General features: G+C 38.8%; 1 protein-coding gene across 9 annotated transcripts in view; it reads left to right on the top strand.

Annotated features, from left to right (window-relative positions):
* The window catches only part of LMO7 (LIM domain 7), a 249815-nt gene that overhangs the window by 212653 nt on the left and 21224 nt on the right, over positions 1 to 15938 (top strand). For 6 of the 9 annotated variants that reach the window (XM_066236557.1, XM_066236563.1, XM_066236564.1 and 3 more), the window contains 5 exons: positions 1812 to 2117; positions 12323 to 12437; positions 13455 to 13616; positions 14442 to 14629; positions 15660 to 15720. In XM_066236557.1, the coding sequence (XP_066092654.1) occupies positions 1812 to 2117; positions 12323 to 12437; positions 13455 to 13616; positions 14442 to 14629; positions 15660 to 15720 (832 nt within the window). The remainder of the gene's footprint in view (positions 1 to 1811; positions 2118 to 12322; positions 12438 to 13454; positions 13617 to 14441; positions 14630 to 15659; positions 15721 to 15938) is intronic. The other 3 variants (XM_066236565.1, XM_066236566.1, XM_066236559.1) reach the window with 1 other exon arrangement.

The raw sequence follows: 15938 nt of genomic DNA, 5'->3' as shown, positions 1-15938 counted from the left end.
CGTGTATAAAGCAGTACCACAAACCTGAAAGTAGGTGTATTAAATTTATGTAAAAGGAAGAAATGCAGTCTTTTTTTTTTCTTTTCTTTCCTTTCAGGGACAGAGAGAGAGTCAGAGAGAAGGATAGATAGGGACAGACAGACAGGAATGGAGAGAGATGAGAAGCATCAATCATCAGTTTTTTGTTGCAACACCTTAGTTGTTCATTGATTGCTTTCTCATATGTGCCTTGACCGCAGGCCTTCAGCAGACCAAGTAACCCCTTGCTCCAGCCAGCGACCTTGGGTCTAAGCTGGTGAGCTTTTTGCTTAAGCCAGATGAGCCCGCACTCAAGCTGGCGACCTCGGGGTCTCGAACCTGGGTCTTCTGCATCCCAGACCGATGCTTTATCCACTGTGCCACTGCCTGGTCAGGCAAGAAATGCAGTCTTAAGGTCAATGTTCAAGTTCCTTTTACCTCTGCCAATGTGAAATACTAAAATATAAAAGAAAAAAATTGATATAAAAAAATTGAAGTGACGGAAACTTGTCTAAACTAGCCAGGAAATTCCTGACCATTATCTTAAGTAAAATACAGTCATGTTTTACAATGTAAAAATTAACTTTATATGACAGACACTTTGAACATAGTCAAAAGATAATTAATAGACTTGGAAAAGTAGAAGTAAAATGTATTATAGGGTCAATATCCCTAAGGATTTTTTTTTCTTTTTCTTTTTTTTTTTTGAGAGAGAGAGAGAGAGGGAGAGAGGAACAGACAGGGATAGACAGGAAGGGAGAGAGATGAGAAGCATGAACTTGTAGTTGCAGCACTTTAGTTGTTTATTGATTGCTTCTCATATGTGCCTTGACTGGGGGGCTACAGCAGAGTGAGTGACCCTGTGCTCAAGTCAGTGACCTTGGGCTTCAAGCCAGCAACCATGGGGTCATGTCTGTGATCCCATGCTCAAGCTGGTGACCCTGTGCTCAAGCTGGTGAGCCCGTGCTCAAGCTGGATGAGCCCAAACACAAGCTGGCGTCCTTGCGGTTTCGAATCTGGGTCCTCAGCATCCTAGTCTGATGCTCTATCCACTTTGCCACCGCCTAGTCAGGCTCAGTATCTCTAAGTTTTTAAATGGTACAGTAAATTGGTAAGGAAAACACAAAGTGTAGAAAAATAGATATAGAAATAGCTAGTTCAAGGGAGAGAGAATTTAAATGGTTGATAACATAAAGCACCCAGGTGCATGTTCAACATTATTAGAACAAGAATGAAGTATGTAGTTTTTTACCCATCAGATTCAAAATGTCTAATGTTGGCAAGGATGCAGAGAAACAGGCATTCTTATAAATTAGTTTGAGAGTGCCTTGTTATAATTTTAAAAAATATATTAATGTGTGTATATATATATATATCTTTTGATTCAACAGTTTTACTTTTGGAAATCTGTGCTACAAAAACAACAGTTCTGATAATAAAGATATGTGGTATTTGTTGCAATATTTTTGAAATGCTTATCAGTGAATAAATTGTAGATATCCATAATATAGACTATTCAACAATTAAAAAGAGTAGCATTCTATTTATTGACCTGGATTAATGTAGACTAGCAAAAGCAGTTTCAGAGTCTGTTTATAATAACACTTTTGTGGAAACAACTCCTTCTACATGTGTGCATATCTGGTGATGTGAAAGAATGTGCTCCAAGCTTTTAGTAATCTTTACTTTCCTGTGTGAGCTATATGCTACTTTTATAGTTTTAAAATATTAATGTATATATTTAAAAACAGAAATCTAACGGTGCCATATTTAAAATGATGTTTGTCATTTAGATGGATGACGTTTGGAAATATAATGGAAATGCAGAAGGCATTAAGAGAACTCAGTATAGTTCGGTCATCACCTCTGTGCAAAAATCTGACCCAGGCCAGCTGGCTTCCAGCTCCTTCAGCGAAAGCGAGGCAGTGACGTCTGGAGAGGGTGTGACCAGATTGTCCTCACCTACACCCCCGTTCTCATCTCCTTCCCAGGAGCAGGCTGCCACTTCTAACAGCAAGTTGTCTTCAACATCTGGCCCTGATTTAATGTCTGAGCTTAGAGAAGGGAGGAGTTCACCACAGATAGAGTCAAGATCAAAGGTGAGTTTGAGAAGGCATTTAATCACCCATGCTCAGAGACATAAGTATTTAAACTGGAGCCCATGTTTCCAACCCCTGTTTCTAGGCATTGATCAGATACATGGACTGATAATGTGGAATAGGAGGTTGCATTTTATTTCGAACAGTTTTTGAAGGAAGTGGGTCTCTTTCAACTGAGTTTATGGCTTCAGACGATCCCATGAAATGGGTGTTATTGAGACCATTGGCTAATCTCCTTGGGGTTTAGCTGGATTTCTTTCTCGAGCCCGTTTCAGCAGCTGTTGCCTTTCCACCACCGCTGCAGCCGTCCAGGATTCAGGTGCAGGATGCACCCGGAGGCTTTCCGTGCAGGTCTGATAAGTAGATGGGTAATGAAGGCCCCTGCTCAGGAAAACTAACTGACCACAAGGAGAAACTGGTACAGATGAGAGGTGCAGGCCTCTAGGGACATGGAATTTCTTTATCATATTAACCTTTTCGTGACTTTCAATACTAATTTATACTTTAGAAATTCTAGAATTTTGTACCACTCCTTGTCTCTTATTGGGAATATTGAAAGTTACAGTGTGACAATTGTGTTCCTTAACATTGGCAGTCTAAACAAAATATATGATCAGATGAAGAATGACTGGAAGTTCTTGTCATTTTTCCTACTTAAAATCCTCAAAGAAGACTTAAGAGAATTACTAGGCAATGAATTTCTTTTATTTAGTATGTTCTATATATACAGGCTAAAGAGCTGTTAATTGGCTAGGTCAAGCTTTTCTCTTTAGAAAAAGACCCTTGTAAAGCAATGTGATATGTGAATCCCTTAGCATAGAAGAACTTGTCTGCTTCTTTAGCTTTGTCTAGATTTCTCTGGCTCCTCCCTGTTTGTTTTCCAAGCACAACATGAAATAGAGACCTCGGCCTAACTTATATTAATGAAGTAACTTTTCGTGAAATAATTTAAAGTAGCATATTTATTTAATATTATTAGATTTTTATTAGTACTGTAAAGCTTTACACCCTTAAGCATTTGTCCCTGATTATGAAGAACTATGAACTTGAGAAAATTTGGAAATACAAAAAAGTATACATAAAAATTACTGGTAATCTCATCATTTATGGATGATCCTTATTAACATTTCAATGTATTTCTTTCAGTTTTCCCCATGCATATTTACAAACATATATCTAAAAAAATTTTTTTTGCAGCTTGCTAAAATCATTAGTTGTAAATTACATTTTAAACTTTATTTTTAATTTAATTTTAAAAATTTTATTTTTTAATTACAGTTAATATTATGTTGTTAGTTTCAGGTGTTTAACATCATTTTTAAAGAGTTAGAAATACATAATCAGCGCCGTAAGTTTCAGTGGATGAGAACACTAGCCCGTGTTGTTCTGGGGAAACAAAAGGCACTAGTGGATGACTAATGAGAGCAGCATCAAGGTGTCTTTCGTTTGGGGACTTGCATGTACACCTTCACCTTTTCCAACGGCAAATCCGACAAAGCAGCCTGATTAAGGTAGTGGCGCTAGGGACAGGTCACTCCCTCTGGCCTGCAGGTGACTAGCTGCAACCAGGGATTAAGAAAAAGAGGCCACATGTGGTACGTGGGAGTGTGCCAGGTTATTGAGGTCAGAGGAACCTGAATTAACACGGCATGGTTTCAGGTCTCATCCTTAATAGTTTTATACTCCTTTGTCACCAAACTTGAAATGATTTTTTTACCAAGCCAAATTAGGCTTTATTTAACAAGTGGAACTGTTGGAATTCTTGAACATAGGTATGTGTCATATGGCAACTTGACTATCCCTGAGATGCTTGGCGTGTCACTTCTGCACTGAGGAAAGCAGCTTGTAAAGTATCACTCAGCTCGAGTCACTGGGAAGGAGCTTGCTGCCCGGGGAAAGGGCTGTGAAGGCACAAAACAGTCACTAATATGTCAAAGCCATATGCAATGCTCCTCCACATTCTTGTCCAAAATGTAATTCTGAGAGTTCAGAGAATGGGGGAAAAATAGTGTGTGGCTGAACTAGATATCTCGGTAATTTTATGAATGTTCTTCAGTCTTTTTTCTTGTTTTTTACTTGCACTTTTGCTAGTGATGTCCTTTTATTTCTCCCTCCAGAATCGGTGTGTGTGTGTGTGTGTGTGTGTGTGAGAGAGAGAGAGAGAGAGAGAGAGAGAGAGAGAGAGAGAGAGGAACAGATAGGGACAGACAAGAAGGGAGAAAGATGAGAAACATAAATTCTTTGTTGTGGCACCTTAGTTGTTCATTGCCTGTTTTCTCATATGTGCCTGACCCAGGGGCTACAGCAGAGTGAGTGGCCCCTTGCTCAAGCCAGCGACCATGGGGTCACATCTATTATCTCATGCTCAAGCCAACAATCCCGTGCTCAAGCCAGCAACCTCGGGGTTTTGAGCCTGGGTCCTCTTTGTCACAGTCCGATGCTCTATCCACTACACTACTGCCTCATCAGGCCAGAATCTTCCTTGAGGTTATATTTTTCTTTCCCTGTCTCTGAGGAAGTTCAGGCCTGTTCCCCATCAATGCGAGTGCTTTATAAATAGTCCCATGTGCTTGTGCATTCTACAAAGGCTGGCATCAGTAACCTGTTGATGCTGGTAGGACTCAGTAATCTCCCGGCTGCAGAGCCTCCAATAGTCTGTTCAGTGGAGTTCAGAGCATGCAGGGGAGCATTGAGGTCCCTCCTCAATGGTCTTGAGCTCCCTTTGTAGTGCTGTTTACTGTTGTTATTGAGTGATTGCCATATGACAATTCTAGGCATCTCAGGGCATCATCTTAATCAGTCCTCAGGACACTTGTGTGACTCTTTCATAGTTGTGGAAATGGAGGCATGGAGAGGTCATGTTCCTTGTCCAAGGCCATACAAGGTACTGAGTGATAGAGTCAGCATTTGAGCCCAGGTAGTCTGACTGAAGCTACCCACACTGTACCATGTTGTGGGAAAGTAGGTGACTTAGCCACAGGAGACTGCTTGCTTTTTTTTTTTTTGAACACATCAGAAATACTTGTTTTTATTGTTGCTCCATTTGAAAATGTTTACTTTACCCATCTTTGTTTTTTGAGGAAGTCCTCCTATTCTTTCAAAGCCCAGGAGGGTCAATTCTTTTGTGAATCAAAATATCTCCTTCCCCACCCTGGCCTGGTAGCTCATTTGGTTAGAGTGTCATCCTGATACACCAAGGTTGTGGGTTTGATCCCCAGTTAGGGCACATACAAGAATCAACCAATGAATGCACAACTAAGTGGAACAACAATCAATTTTCCTCTGTCTTATTCTCCCTTCCTGTCTCTCTAAAATCAATCAATAGATATAATTTATATAAATATATATATATCCTTCTCCTAGTTGGAATTGACTTTTTCACCTTTGCAAGCTTCATTTGCTGAATTCGTGCTTGTTCTGTATGTTCATTGTGTCTCCTTCACTGGTATGCTTTGTATCCTTCATAGTTTTTACACGTAGTTGGCATGTAAATATTTACTGAATTGATTTTTTATTTAAAGCCTTGATTACTAGACTAAAGTATAAACTTGATCCAGCAGGTAATTTAGGTCCTTATAAGATCTTTAATGTGGAACTTTTTTTTTTTTTTTTTTTGCATTTTTCTGAAGCTGGAAACAGGGAGAGACAGTCAGACAGACTCCCGCATGCGCCCAACCGGGATCCACCCGGCACGCCCACCATGGGACGACGCTCTGCCCACCAGGGGGCGATGCTCTGCCCATCCTGGGCGTCGCCATGTTGCGACCAGAGCCACTCTAGCGCCTGAGGCAGAGGCCACAGAGCCATTCCCCAGTGCCCGCGCCATTTTTGCTCCAATGGAGCCTCGGCTGCGGGAGGGGAAGAGAGAGACAGAGAGGAAGGCGCGGCGGAGGGGTGGAGAAGCAAATGGGTGCTTCTCCTATGTGCCCTGGCCGGGAATCGAACCCCGGTCCTCCGCACGCTAGGCCGACGCTCTACCGCTGAGCCAACCGGCCAGGGCTTAATGTGGGACTTTTAAGATTAATGAGTGTTTTAGAAAGTAAACCCTGTGATGTTACCTAGAACTATTTTAAGGATATGAAGCCTGGGGGCAGAGACTGGTTAGGAGCCTGTCACAGACTTGTGGTAAGAAGACGGTTTATGGCATAAGAAAGAAAAGGCATAAGGAAGGGAAGAAATTAGTGTGACATCAGGTTCTGCCTAGGGAATTTCTTTCCTATCTCCACTGCTGAGCTCCGGGGGTCGTGCTCCTGTCTATTCCCTCTTTTCCCTTCTCTTTTTTTGTGTTGCTTTTTTGGACTGCCTACCTTGCCAATCTAGGTTACAAGGACAGTTCTGGGGGTGACCTTGAGCAAGGGCAGAGAGTCCTTCATCCTCTTCTAGCTCCCCACAGACATAGCTTTTGTAATTTTCCTCCAAACTGCAGTTACCTACAGGTTTTCATTTTATTTTGTCCCGTCAGAATCTGCTATTCTCAAATCCCACCCAGAACCACATTTTGGAATCTCTGCTGCAGATTCTTGAAAGCAGTCCGCAGATATAGCATGGTAAACATGGAAGGAAGGGAGCTTTTTACATACTCGTTTCCTGATCCCCGAGCCTATGATAAATGTCTCTTATAGCACCCAGGGCTTCTCCTATAACAGCTTCACACCATGCATTTTGTTTGCTTGTCACCTCACCAGACCTGACTCTTTGTGAAGGTAGGACACAAGCCTGCCTTACTCACTGTCAGCACAGTGCCTGGATCTATGTTTGTTGTCTGATGAGTTCTATTGGCTTCAGAGCTCTGTCTGTAAGCTTTAAATAGGTTTTCTTTAGTTGATCTGGAAACTGTCTAACCAGCATATATATAATGGATAACATTGTTTCCATGGGAAAAAAAGAAGGTAATTACTAGTCGTCAACCATGCCGCGGCATCTTTTTAGGTGTTTCATTTATTCCTCTCAATAACCTTGCAAAGTAGGTGGTATTATCCCCATTATTACCAGTGAAATACTTGAGATTTCAAAGTTATGTAACATGCCGCAGGTCTGTTAAATGATGAGGCCACAGTTGTAATTTCTCTGACCTTAATTTTATTTGAAATATTACATGCTGAAACTTGAGAACTTGCCTTAAGGGAAAACACCAAATGTTGACTTATTTTAACCTTGCTGTGTCTAGAATTTTGGAGCCAATAGGGACTGAAATATTTTCTGGTTCATAAAAATTTAGTCATTAAGATTATTTTGAGGAAGGTATATATTTATTGAACCTTATCAGGACTGAATTATTTCTGAAATGTAGTTTGAAATCTACCCAGTAATCAGTAAGGAGCTACTAGCAATTTTAAAACAGGGTGTGCGAGAATAATTGTTGTGTTCTGTTACTAAAGTTTGGGCAGCCGTGTGAAAGATGGGGGGAAAGAAGGTTGGAGGCCTGAGTGCCAATTGGAAGGTGACCACAGCAGTTTAGAGGGGACACCATGGCCAAACTAAGGTGATGACCTGAAGGAGGATGGAAGAATGGGCTGCTTCCAGAGGGATTTATGGGTTGTGGACTTGATAACACTTTCCCGTGTGTGCTGGAGAGGAGGTGGGACCATTGTGAGAAGATGGGGTGGGGAGCAGTTGGGAGAAGAAAGAAGGAAGAGCCCAGAAAGAACCTGGTGTTTCTAACTTAGGCATCTGGTTGGACGAGGACGTGATTCACCAGTACATGGCAAAACGGGAGGTGGGAGAGCAGGTTTGGGGAGGAAGGTAGTGAATGTAGGTTTAGATATGTTGGGCTTAGATGGTAGTTGAAGGTACAGCAGTGGAGAAGGTTGCTCAGGAAGGCAGGTGGTCAAAAAGGTGGGGGACCGATGAGAGGAACAACAACAAGCTGACAATGGAAAGAGGAGGAATGTGCTGACAAGACTGGAAGGTATCCAGAGAGATGAAGGAAAAAGGCAAGAGAAAGGAAGTAGTAGGGGACTTAGAAGACGATCCCCTGAACGGAGGAAGAGTTGGTAGTGTCTGGTGGGGCGAGGATTGTAAATGGATTTGGGAGGGACAGGTAAGGGAAGTGGTAGAGCTGGAAACGCCCCTCCCTCCTTGGAATAAGGAACTGGAGAAAGCAGGTATGGAAGCCTCTTTGGAGAAGGAGTAGCTCCCGTAGCTGAGCAGCGTCATGATTTAAGGCCCACTTTAGACCCCAGAAGAAAGACAGTAAAGAGCCATGTGTACAGAACTCAAAGATTATTTAGTTCCTGTGTTATTTCTGACTTAACAGCCTGAATCTGCTTTTAGTGTTTAATTCCATCAACTGAAGTAGTCTTCCCTTAAGTAAACACATTTATCTAATTGTAAAAGTTTGAGAATAGCTGTCTGACTTGTTAATTCGTAAAATTGACTCTGTTTTCATTAATTCCCATTTGTGATGATGTGTGAGGATTGTAATTCACTAGATCTCATAAAAATAAATCTTATTTTGCTATTTCAGATCATCGTGTTTTAAAAAAAATCACAGTTTTCAATGTATATTTGTTTAAATTATACCTAATTTGAGAGAAATCTTTTTTAATTTTAAATACTGACATGTTGATAACTATATTTTATTGTTTCCGGCATAGAGTGCTTAAGCTACTTGGAATAATTCTTTGTCAGTTATTAAGAATCTAGATTTCCTCCAATAATTTATATATATGGTTTCATCAGTTCTGAAGGTCATTCCTCATTATCTTCTGAAGCATGGATCCTTTGTAGAATATGCATGTGGCATGCATCTTACAGAGAAAAATATGGAACTAGAAATCCTAAGTGAAATTATTGTGGAATGATTTATGCTCGACAATAATTATAGCTATGTCCTCCTGCTGGAAGTGTCAGGGATAACCTAATTTAATAACCTCGAATCCCACGGAGAGATCTGAGGGACTGCCTTAGGGAGGAGGCCGTGCAGATGGGGCTCTGGGTCCCTAACCTGCAACTCTGAACTACCCTCCTTACTCTTTTCTATATATTGCTTTGGGAGGGACATGGTAGGCATAAGGCTTTCATTTGAAAATAGGCTTTTGAGGAGAAAAAAGACTTGAAAATCAATGTATTTGTGAGAGAGATGGCTCACTGGCATGCCTGCGGTCACCTAGTTACTGACAGAAGTGGACCTGTAGTTGCCCATGCGGCTCTCTCTTCCTTTTGCCTGTGTACAGTCCCAAGGATTCATACAACAGTCTGCCAGGCTGTAGCCATAGTGACACTGTCCTCTGTTAACTCTTTCAGGGAGGTAGTTATCTGCTTTTTTTGTCTAATATGTTCAAGTAGAGATTTATTTCCAAGGTAAGAGCAGCCCTTTGTGGGACAATTGTCTGGTCTAATATAATTATGAGACTCTTCCATCTGTGGTTTAAACTTATTCTCTCTTATCCTGTATTTGCTAGTAAAGGATACTATTCACTTGCTCTGTCCCATAAAGTAATTCTTTACGTATTTTGAGACTATTTATTAAATCTCCATTCTGTCTTTTATTCTTCAAGATAAAAACCTCAATTAGTGTCTTGAATATCTAACCTATCATTTGTCTTTCTTCCTTTATATAGTAATAGATTCTGCACTTTAATTGGGGTTAAGTTGGAATTTTTTTGGAGGGGTAAGAGTAGTGAAGATGCCCACTTATTTTCTTTGAGTCATCTCTAAGTGTATGGTGGTTTTGGGTAAGGAGTAGAATTGAACTAAACAGTAATTTTCTCTATTCATAGCAGAGCTTTATTTATTTCTCTATTCATCTGGAGATTGGTGTTTAGGCTGATTATTAATGAGTGTTCTTACTAACTATATCTGGGTTGCTATATTTAAACCACTTTACAAGCTTTTTGATGAAAATTTTTCTTTATAATTAGCTATAAATTTTTTCTTAAAGAAATCCCATACCCACTATTGAAGAGTCAGTAATTATTTCTGGAGAGCAAAGGCCATGCCTATTTCATCTTTTGTTTTCCAAAGTTCTAAGCACTGTGTCTTGTATAGAATAAAACACAAAGAAAATTAATGGTGAGCAAATGAGTAAGTGAATATTGTTACAGCACTTAACTTTTGTGTTCATATTATATAGTAAATTCTTAATTCTTTATTTAGTGCCTTCCTTCTAATTCTTAGATAAGTAATGAAAAAATTTTCTCTGAGTATTCTCACTTGGATTTTAAACCTGTTTTAAAGGTAGAAAAACTTAAGTCTTCAGGAATTGCAGTTAAGTTTAAATTAAAATGGAGAAGTTGTAGGGTTTTATTTTTTTTCTGAAAAATAAAGTGGCTTTAAGAATATATATTTTTAGCCCTGGCCGGTTGGTAGAGCGGCCAGGGCGTGCAGGTGTCCCAGGTTCAATTCCCGGCCAGGGCACACAGGAGAAGCGCCCATCTGCTTCTCCACCCCTCCCCCTCTCCTTCCTTTTTGTCTCTCTCTTCCCCTCCCGCAGCCAAAGTTCCACTGGAGCAAAGCTGGCCCCAGTGCTGAGGATGGCTCTGTGGTCTCTGCCTCAGGTGCTAGGATGGCTCTGGATGCAACAGAGCGACACCCCAGATGGGCAGAGCATCGCCCCCTGGTGGGCGTGCCGGGTGGATCCCAGTAGGACGCATGCGGGGGTCTGTCTGACTGTCTCTCCCCGTTTCTAACTTTGGAAAAATGCAAAAACAAACAAACAAACAAAAAAGAATATATATTTTTAAACTCTTAAGTCTAACTTCTTTATGATTGTAAATCAAAGAACTAAACTAGTCTGGGAAACTCACTATGTTAAACTTCATATCTTCTGCTTACCCGAAACAAAACATGTAAATGATGAAAGATAAATTTTTCACAGGTAGAGTATACTGAAAACTTAAAATATTTGTTTTGAGAAATGGCTTGTGAAACTTAGAAGTTGTTGCTGTGTAGTATAGTGATGAACACAGAAATAAAGTTCTATCTATTGTCCAAGTGGCTATCGCTCTTAGACTTGTGGGCTGATGTCACTTCAGGGAAGTGTGTCTATAGCTTAGGGTGTGTCAGTAGGGGTCCTCTTGGTGTCTTACTGCTGCTTCCGCAGGGATGGAGCATGGTTGTGCTTCTTGTAGCTTGTTCAGCAGCGCTGCCTTTACCACCAGATCTTCGTGTGGCAGTGGCCAGGCAAAGGGGCCTTACCAAAATGCCAAATGTTGTGTGGGGGTCGTGCCAGTCCTAGATGAGCATGTTACTGGTAGCTGAATTATGTCTGTGAACCCCTTGAAACTATTCACCTGAGTAAGTTCAGTGTTGGAAGTTTTATTTATTTATTTTATTTTTTTATAAGCATAGTGACGTTTTAAAAATAAGTGATTTAAGTAATTTTTTACATTTTAAAAATGCCATTTTGTTGATATATATTTGACATATGACTGTAAATTTAAGGTGTACATGTTAATTTGATACATTTATATATTTCATAAATGCACTGATAATTAGCACCTCTATGACATTGCATAATTATCCTTTTTATGGTTAGACTCATTAAGTCCTAGTTCTAACAAGTGTGATGATTATAATATAATATTGTCTATATTCACTTTACTGTGCATTACATTTCTAGGGCTTATTAACCACTTTTTGCAAGTTAGTACCCTTAACAACATGTGCCCGATGTACCCAACTCCATTCCCTGGTAACCACCATTTTACTCTGTTTATGCAGGTTTGGCTTCCTTACATTGCACATATACATGATACTATAGTACTGATCTTTCTCTGCCTGGCTTATCTCACTGAGCATCATATGTTCAGGTTCATCTGTTTTGCTGCAAGTGGCAGAATGTTCCTCTTCTCGTGGCTTAAGAATATTCCATTTCTCTGTCTCTCTCTTTCACACACATACACACACCTTCTCACTCAGCTTTATTTCTGGGGGATAACAAAAGGTCTGCAAAGTAAGCTAAATTATATGGTGTGCAAAGCCTATGCTTTATCAGTGGCCAACTGATTTTATTTTATATATTTATATGAAGAAAAACATCTGTTTATATAAATTTCCCTTATTTTGGAAGAAAAGTAATAAACTTGGTAATATTTTTATAAATAAATGTTTTACCAACCCCAAGAAAAAATGAATGAAACTTCTAGTTGATCGTGAAATAATTCAAGTGTACCTTGCCTGCAGCCTCCCTTCTTGCATGGATAGACTTTCCTCCATGTGGGTGCCAGGGATACCTGATCCCAGCGTTTCATGTTTGTTTTCAGGATCAGTTCAGTGATATGAGAATCAGCATAAACCAGAAGCCTGGGAACAGTCTTGACTTTGGGTTTACAGTAAAATGGGATATTTCCGGGATCTTCGTAGCATCAGTCGAAGCAGGTAATTCATCGATTTCACTCTACTGAAATTTCTTCTCCTTTGTTATCCTATGCTGTGCACCCTCCCCCCCCCCCCAAGAACTTAGTTTATTTGATACAGGAGAACACACATGTGGAAAATGCAGCAGTAAAGCAAGGAGACGCATCCTCTTCCCTGAGACTAATACACACTACATGTGATTGCGGTTGCCTAACTAATTTTAGTTTTGAAGAGTCTTAATTTTGTGACTATCACAGAATTCATTTGTCAAAATTATAGTATTAATATTTGAAAATGCTAATAAAGAATCGCTGATGAATGCGGTAGATCTATCTGTGCTGTATAATAAAGTGTTGTTTTCCGAGTATCGTAATACAACTATTGCCTATGGAGTCCTTAAGATGCTTTGGGGCTTTTACAAAGCGGTTACCCCACCCCCACGCAGGGTTATGCCAAGTCAAGCCCAGAACTCTTAGCAAAATATTACCTCAAGGCCTAAACTTAAAAAGAAAGCTCTGGTAGTTAAGAGAAGTTCCTCATTTACATATTTAGCTACATAAAATTGCATGCTAACTGGTTATTTATTTGAAATGTCAAGACTTCTTTAATGGGATAACAGTAAGTAGTAATTTTAAGCAATTTTAAGTGGACCTGTTTTCTTCTCTGTTCCAGAGTACATTTAGATTTGGAAGCTCAACTAACATGCTGTTTATTGCACGTTTTTAGTTTAAAAATAATGAAAAATTTTCTTTGTTCTTAGGAGGTTAATAAAAAATATTTCTTGAACAGATGAACTTATCATTTGTCCTTTAAATGTTAATGCAGATGATATCTACTACAGAATAAAAAAAATGCCTGTGGTGCTTTCTGTATTTTTGATACTCACATGTTTGATAACTGAGAAATTTTGTGACTCTTTTTCACCTGAAAAATGATGAGAAATGGTTAGTTGAGGTTAAAGTCTTTTTTTAATTTAAATAAGCAATGACTGTAGAGCCTGTTTGTTTATAAATTGGTTGTTCATTTTGCTTTATGCAGGTAGCCCAGCAGAATTTTCTCAGCTACAGGTAGATGATGAGATTATTGCCGTCAACAACACCAAGTTTTCATATCAGGACACAAAAGAGTGGGAAGAAACCATGGCTAATGCTCAAGAAACTGGAAACCTAGTAATGGATGTCAGGCGGTATGGAAAGTCTGGTGAGTTGGTTTTACCGCTGTGTCTGGCTTTTTCAATTGGGAACTGGTCTTTGGCAAGTGGTTATAACAGCTTGCTTCAATAACATTTTTACTCTTTATTTTACCTTTTCATCTTTTACTTAAAGATATTTTTTGGTTATGTCGAGACAAATCATGAGAGGTACATCCTTGAATATTCTGTATGAAAACTTTTCACTAGCAAATTTACTGAATTCGACATTATTTATTGATTGATTTATAAGCTGGATTGACTTTTAACGCATATATCAACTGAAGACTATTGTTTTTTTATTTATTAAAATGTATCTTTCACTTCTTTTGAGTGTAATTGTATCTGTCTGCCTTAGGGAGTCATATGATAATGCTGAATATTAAGAATGACATTACGATTGGACTTTCTCTACAGCACCATAACTGTAACCGGGGTAAGGGAGAACATGAGAGGGCATGTTCCTTTGTTCATTCTCAAGAAACTTTCAAAATACATCCCATTATTGCTTTTCTTAGTGATAGAAGTTAGATGGGATGCCTTAAGCCTCCCCAGACCTACCAAATTCTGATATCAAAAAATAATATCCAGTCGTGGCCTACAGAAGGATTCGGCAGATTTGCTAGTCTTTTCATTATTAACATGCTCTAACCCTTGTATTTTCAGAAGGGGGTCTCTTGGGAAAGGCCTTAGAACTTTTCATTTCTTTCACACAACTACCTGATTTGTTTGTCTGTCTTGTGTATGTGCATTTTGTCTATGTGCATTCAGTAACTTTGTTCTTTCCACTTCAACATTTATGTGTACTCATTTCTTGATCTTCACGTGCCAATCAGACTGGGGCAAAGACCAGCCTTTCCCGCTATTTACACGGCATAAAACCCTCAATCTCACCAGTATGGCTACCAAAATTATAGGTTCACCTGAAACAAAGTGGATTGAGGCAACGTCTGGAATTTACAGCTCAGACAGATCTTCAAATCTATCCATGACAACTGATTTCCCAGAGAGCCTTCAGAATTCTGTAAGTATTTTGAGAAGTGGGAATGTTTGTTTAAAGCAAGCAACTATAGGAAGTGTATGTTGGGGAGGAAGAGTTTATTTTATTTGAACAACTTTGATGCTACTTTAAAAACAAATAATTAAATAAGATAATTTATAGTAAGGAGAGTAAAATGTATCTCTGAACATCGTAAGCATTACTTATTAATAATTAGAGTAATAACTAGTTCTATAATGGTAAAATCAAAAGAGCCCATACTGGTGTTTTGCAGGTGTTCCTTAGCAATCTTTCATCAGATCTTTGTGAATGTGAAGTGGTAATTATGTAAAATTACAAACTATGACTTTTCTATGCTTTCTTTAGTCTTTACTGGTAAAAATAAGTGTAATTGTGTGTAATTTAAAACCTTATAAAGCATTTTTAGTCCTTGTGTAGGTGAAGTTGGTGGGTAGACTTATCTATATGGTTAAAAGATACTCAGTTACATAATTGATTAAAATAGTTATAATATAGAAAATTTTCTAAGTATCAAAGCAGTACTTCAATTTTCAAATATACTGCTCACAAAAATTAGGGGATATTTCAAAATGAATATGAAACTATAAATATCCCCTAATTTTTATAAGCAGTGTAAATGTTTATATTGACTCCTTAGATATATATTGTTATCTAAGATATACCCCCTTTTATCTAATAACAGGGACCTGCTACATTGTGTAAGACAAATATAAGTATTAGAGTGTACTATATAACTTTGTTGGTTACTCATAAAAGCCAAATGGATTGATCATTATTTTATGCATCATGTTGCTTAGAAAATTAATGACTGAACTTAAAGCCATTCTTGCTTGCAGCTGGTCATTAATCCTTCCATAAATTGTAAAGAGTAATGAATAAAGGTATCTATTATATGTGAAAGTTGTAAAGAACATATTAATATCCTCAATAGCTCATCTTACTAAAAGATATTTTCATTAATGGGAAATGCATTATTTAAGCCCAAAGTCCAATTGGAGAGCATGTTGTTAACTGGTATTTTTATTCTTTCCAGAATACCGAGTCCAAGGAAATAAATGGAATTCGTGATGAAAGCAATACTTTTGAATTGAAAGGTAAACACCACCATTATTACTTACATTTATAGTATAATAAAAGTCATAACATCCAAGTTCTGTTATTACAAAAATTAATATTTGTGAGTGAAAGAAAAACTAATCCACTGCAAGTTGAAACTAAAAGGTTAGCACCGGGATCCAATTGCAGCCAGGTGGAAGGGCGCTCAGTTCCACTGCTGAATAGTTAGGCACTGCAAACAGAGCTTTGGCAGCGT

This window comes from Saccopteryx bilineata, chromosome 6 (genome assembly GCF_036850765.1).
Source record: "Saccopteryx bilineata isolate mSacBil1 chromosome 6, mSacBil1_pri_phased_curated, whole genome shotgun sequence".
Lineage (NCBI taxonomy): Eukaryota > Metazoa > Chordata > Mammalia > Chiroptera > Emballonuridae > Saccopteryx > Saccopteryx bilineata.
This window is presented reverse-complemented; position numbering and strand designations above follow the sequence as displayed.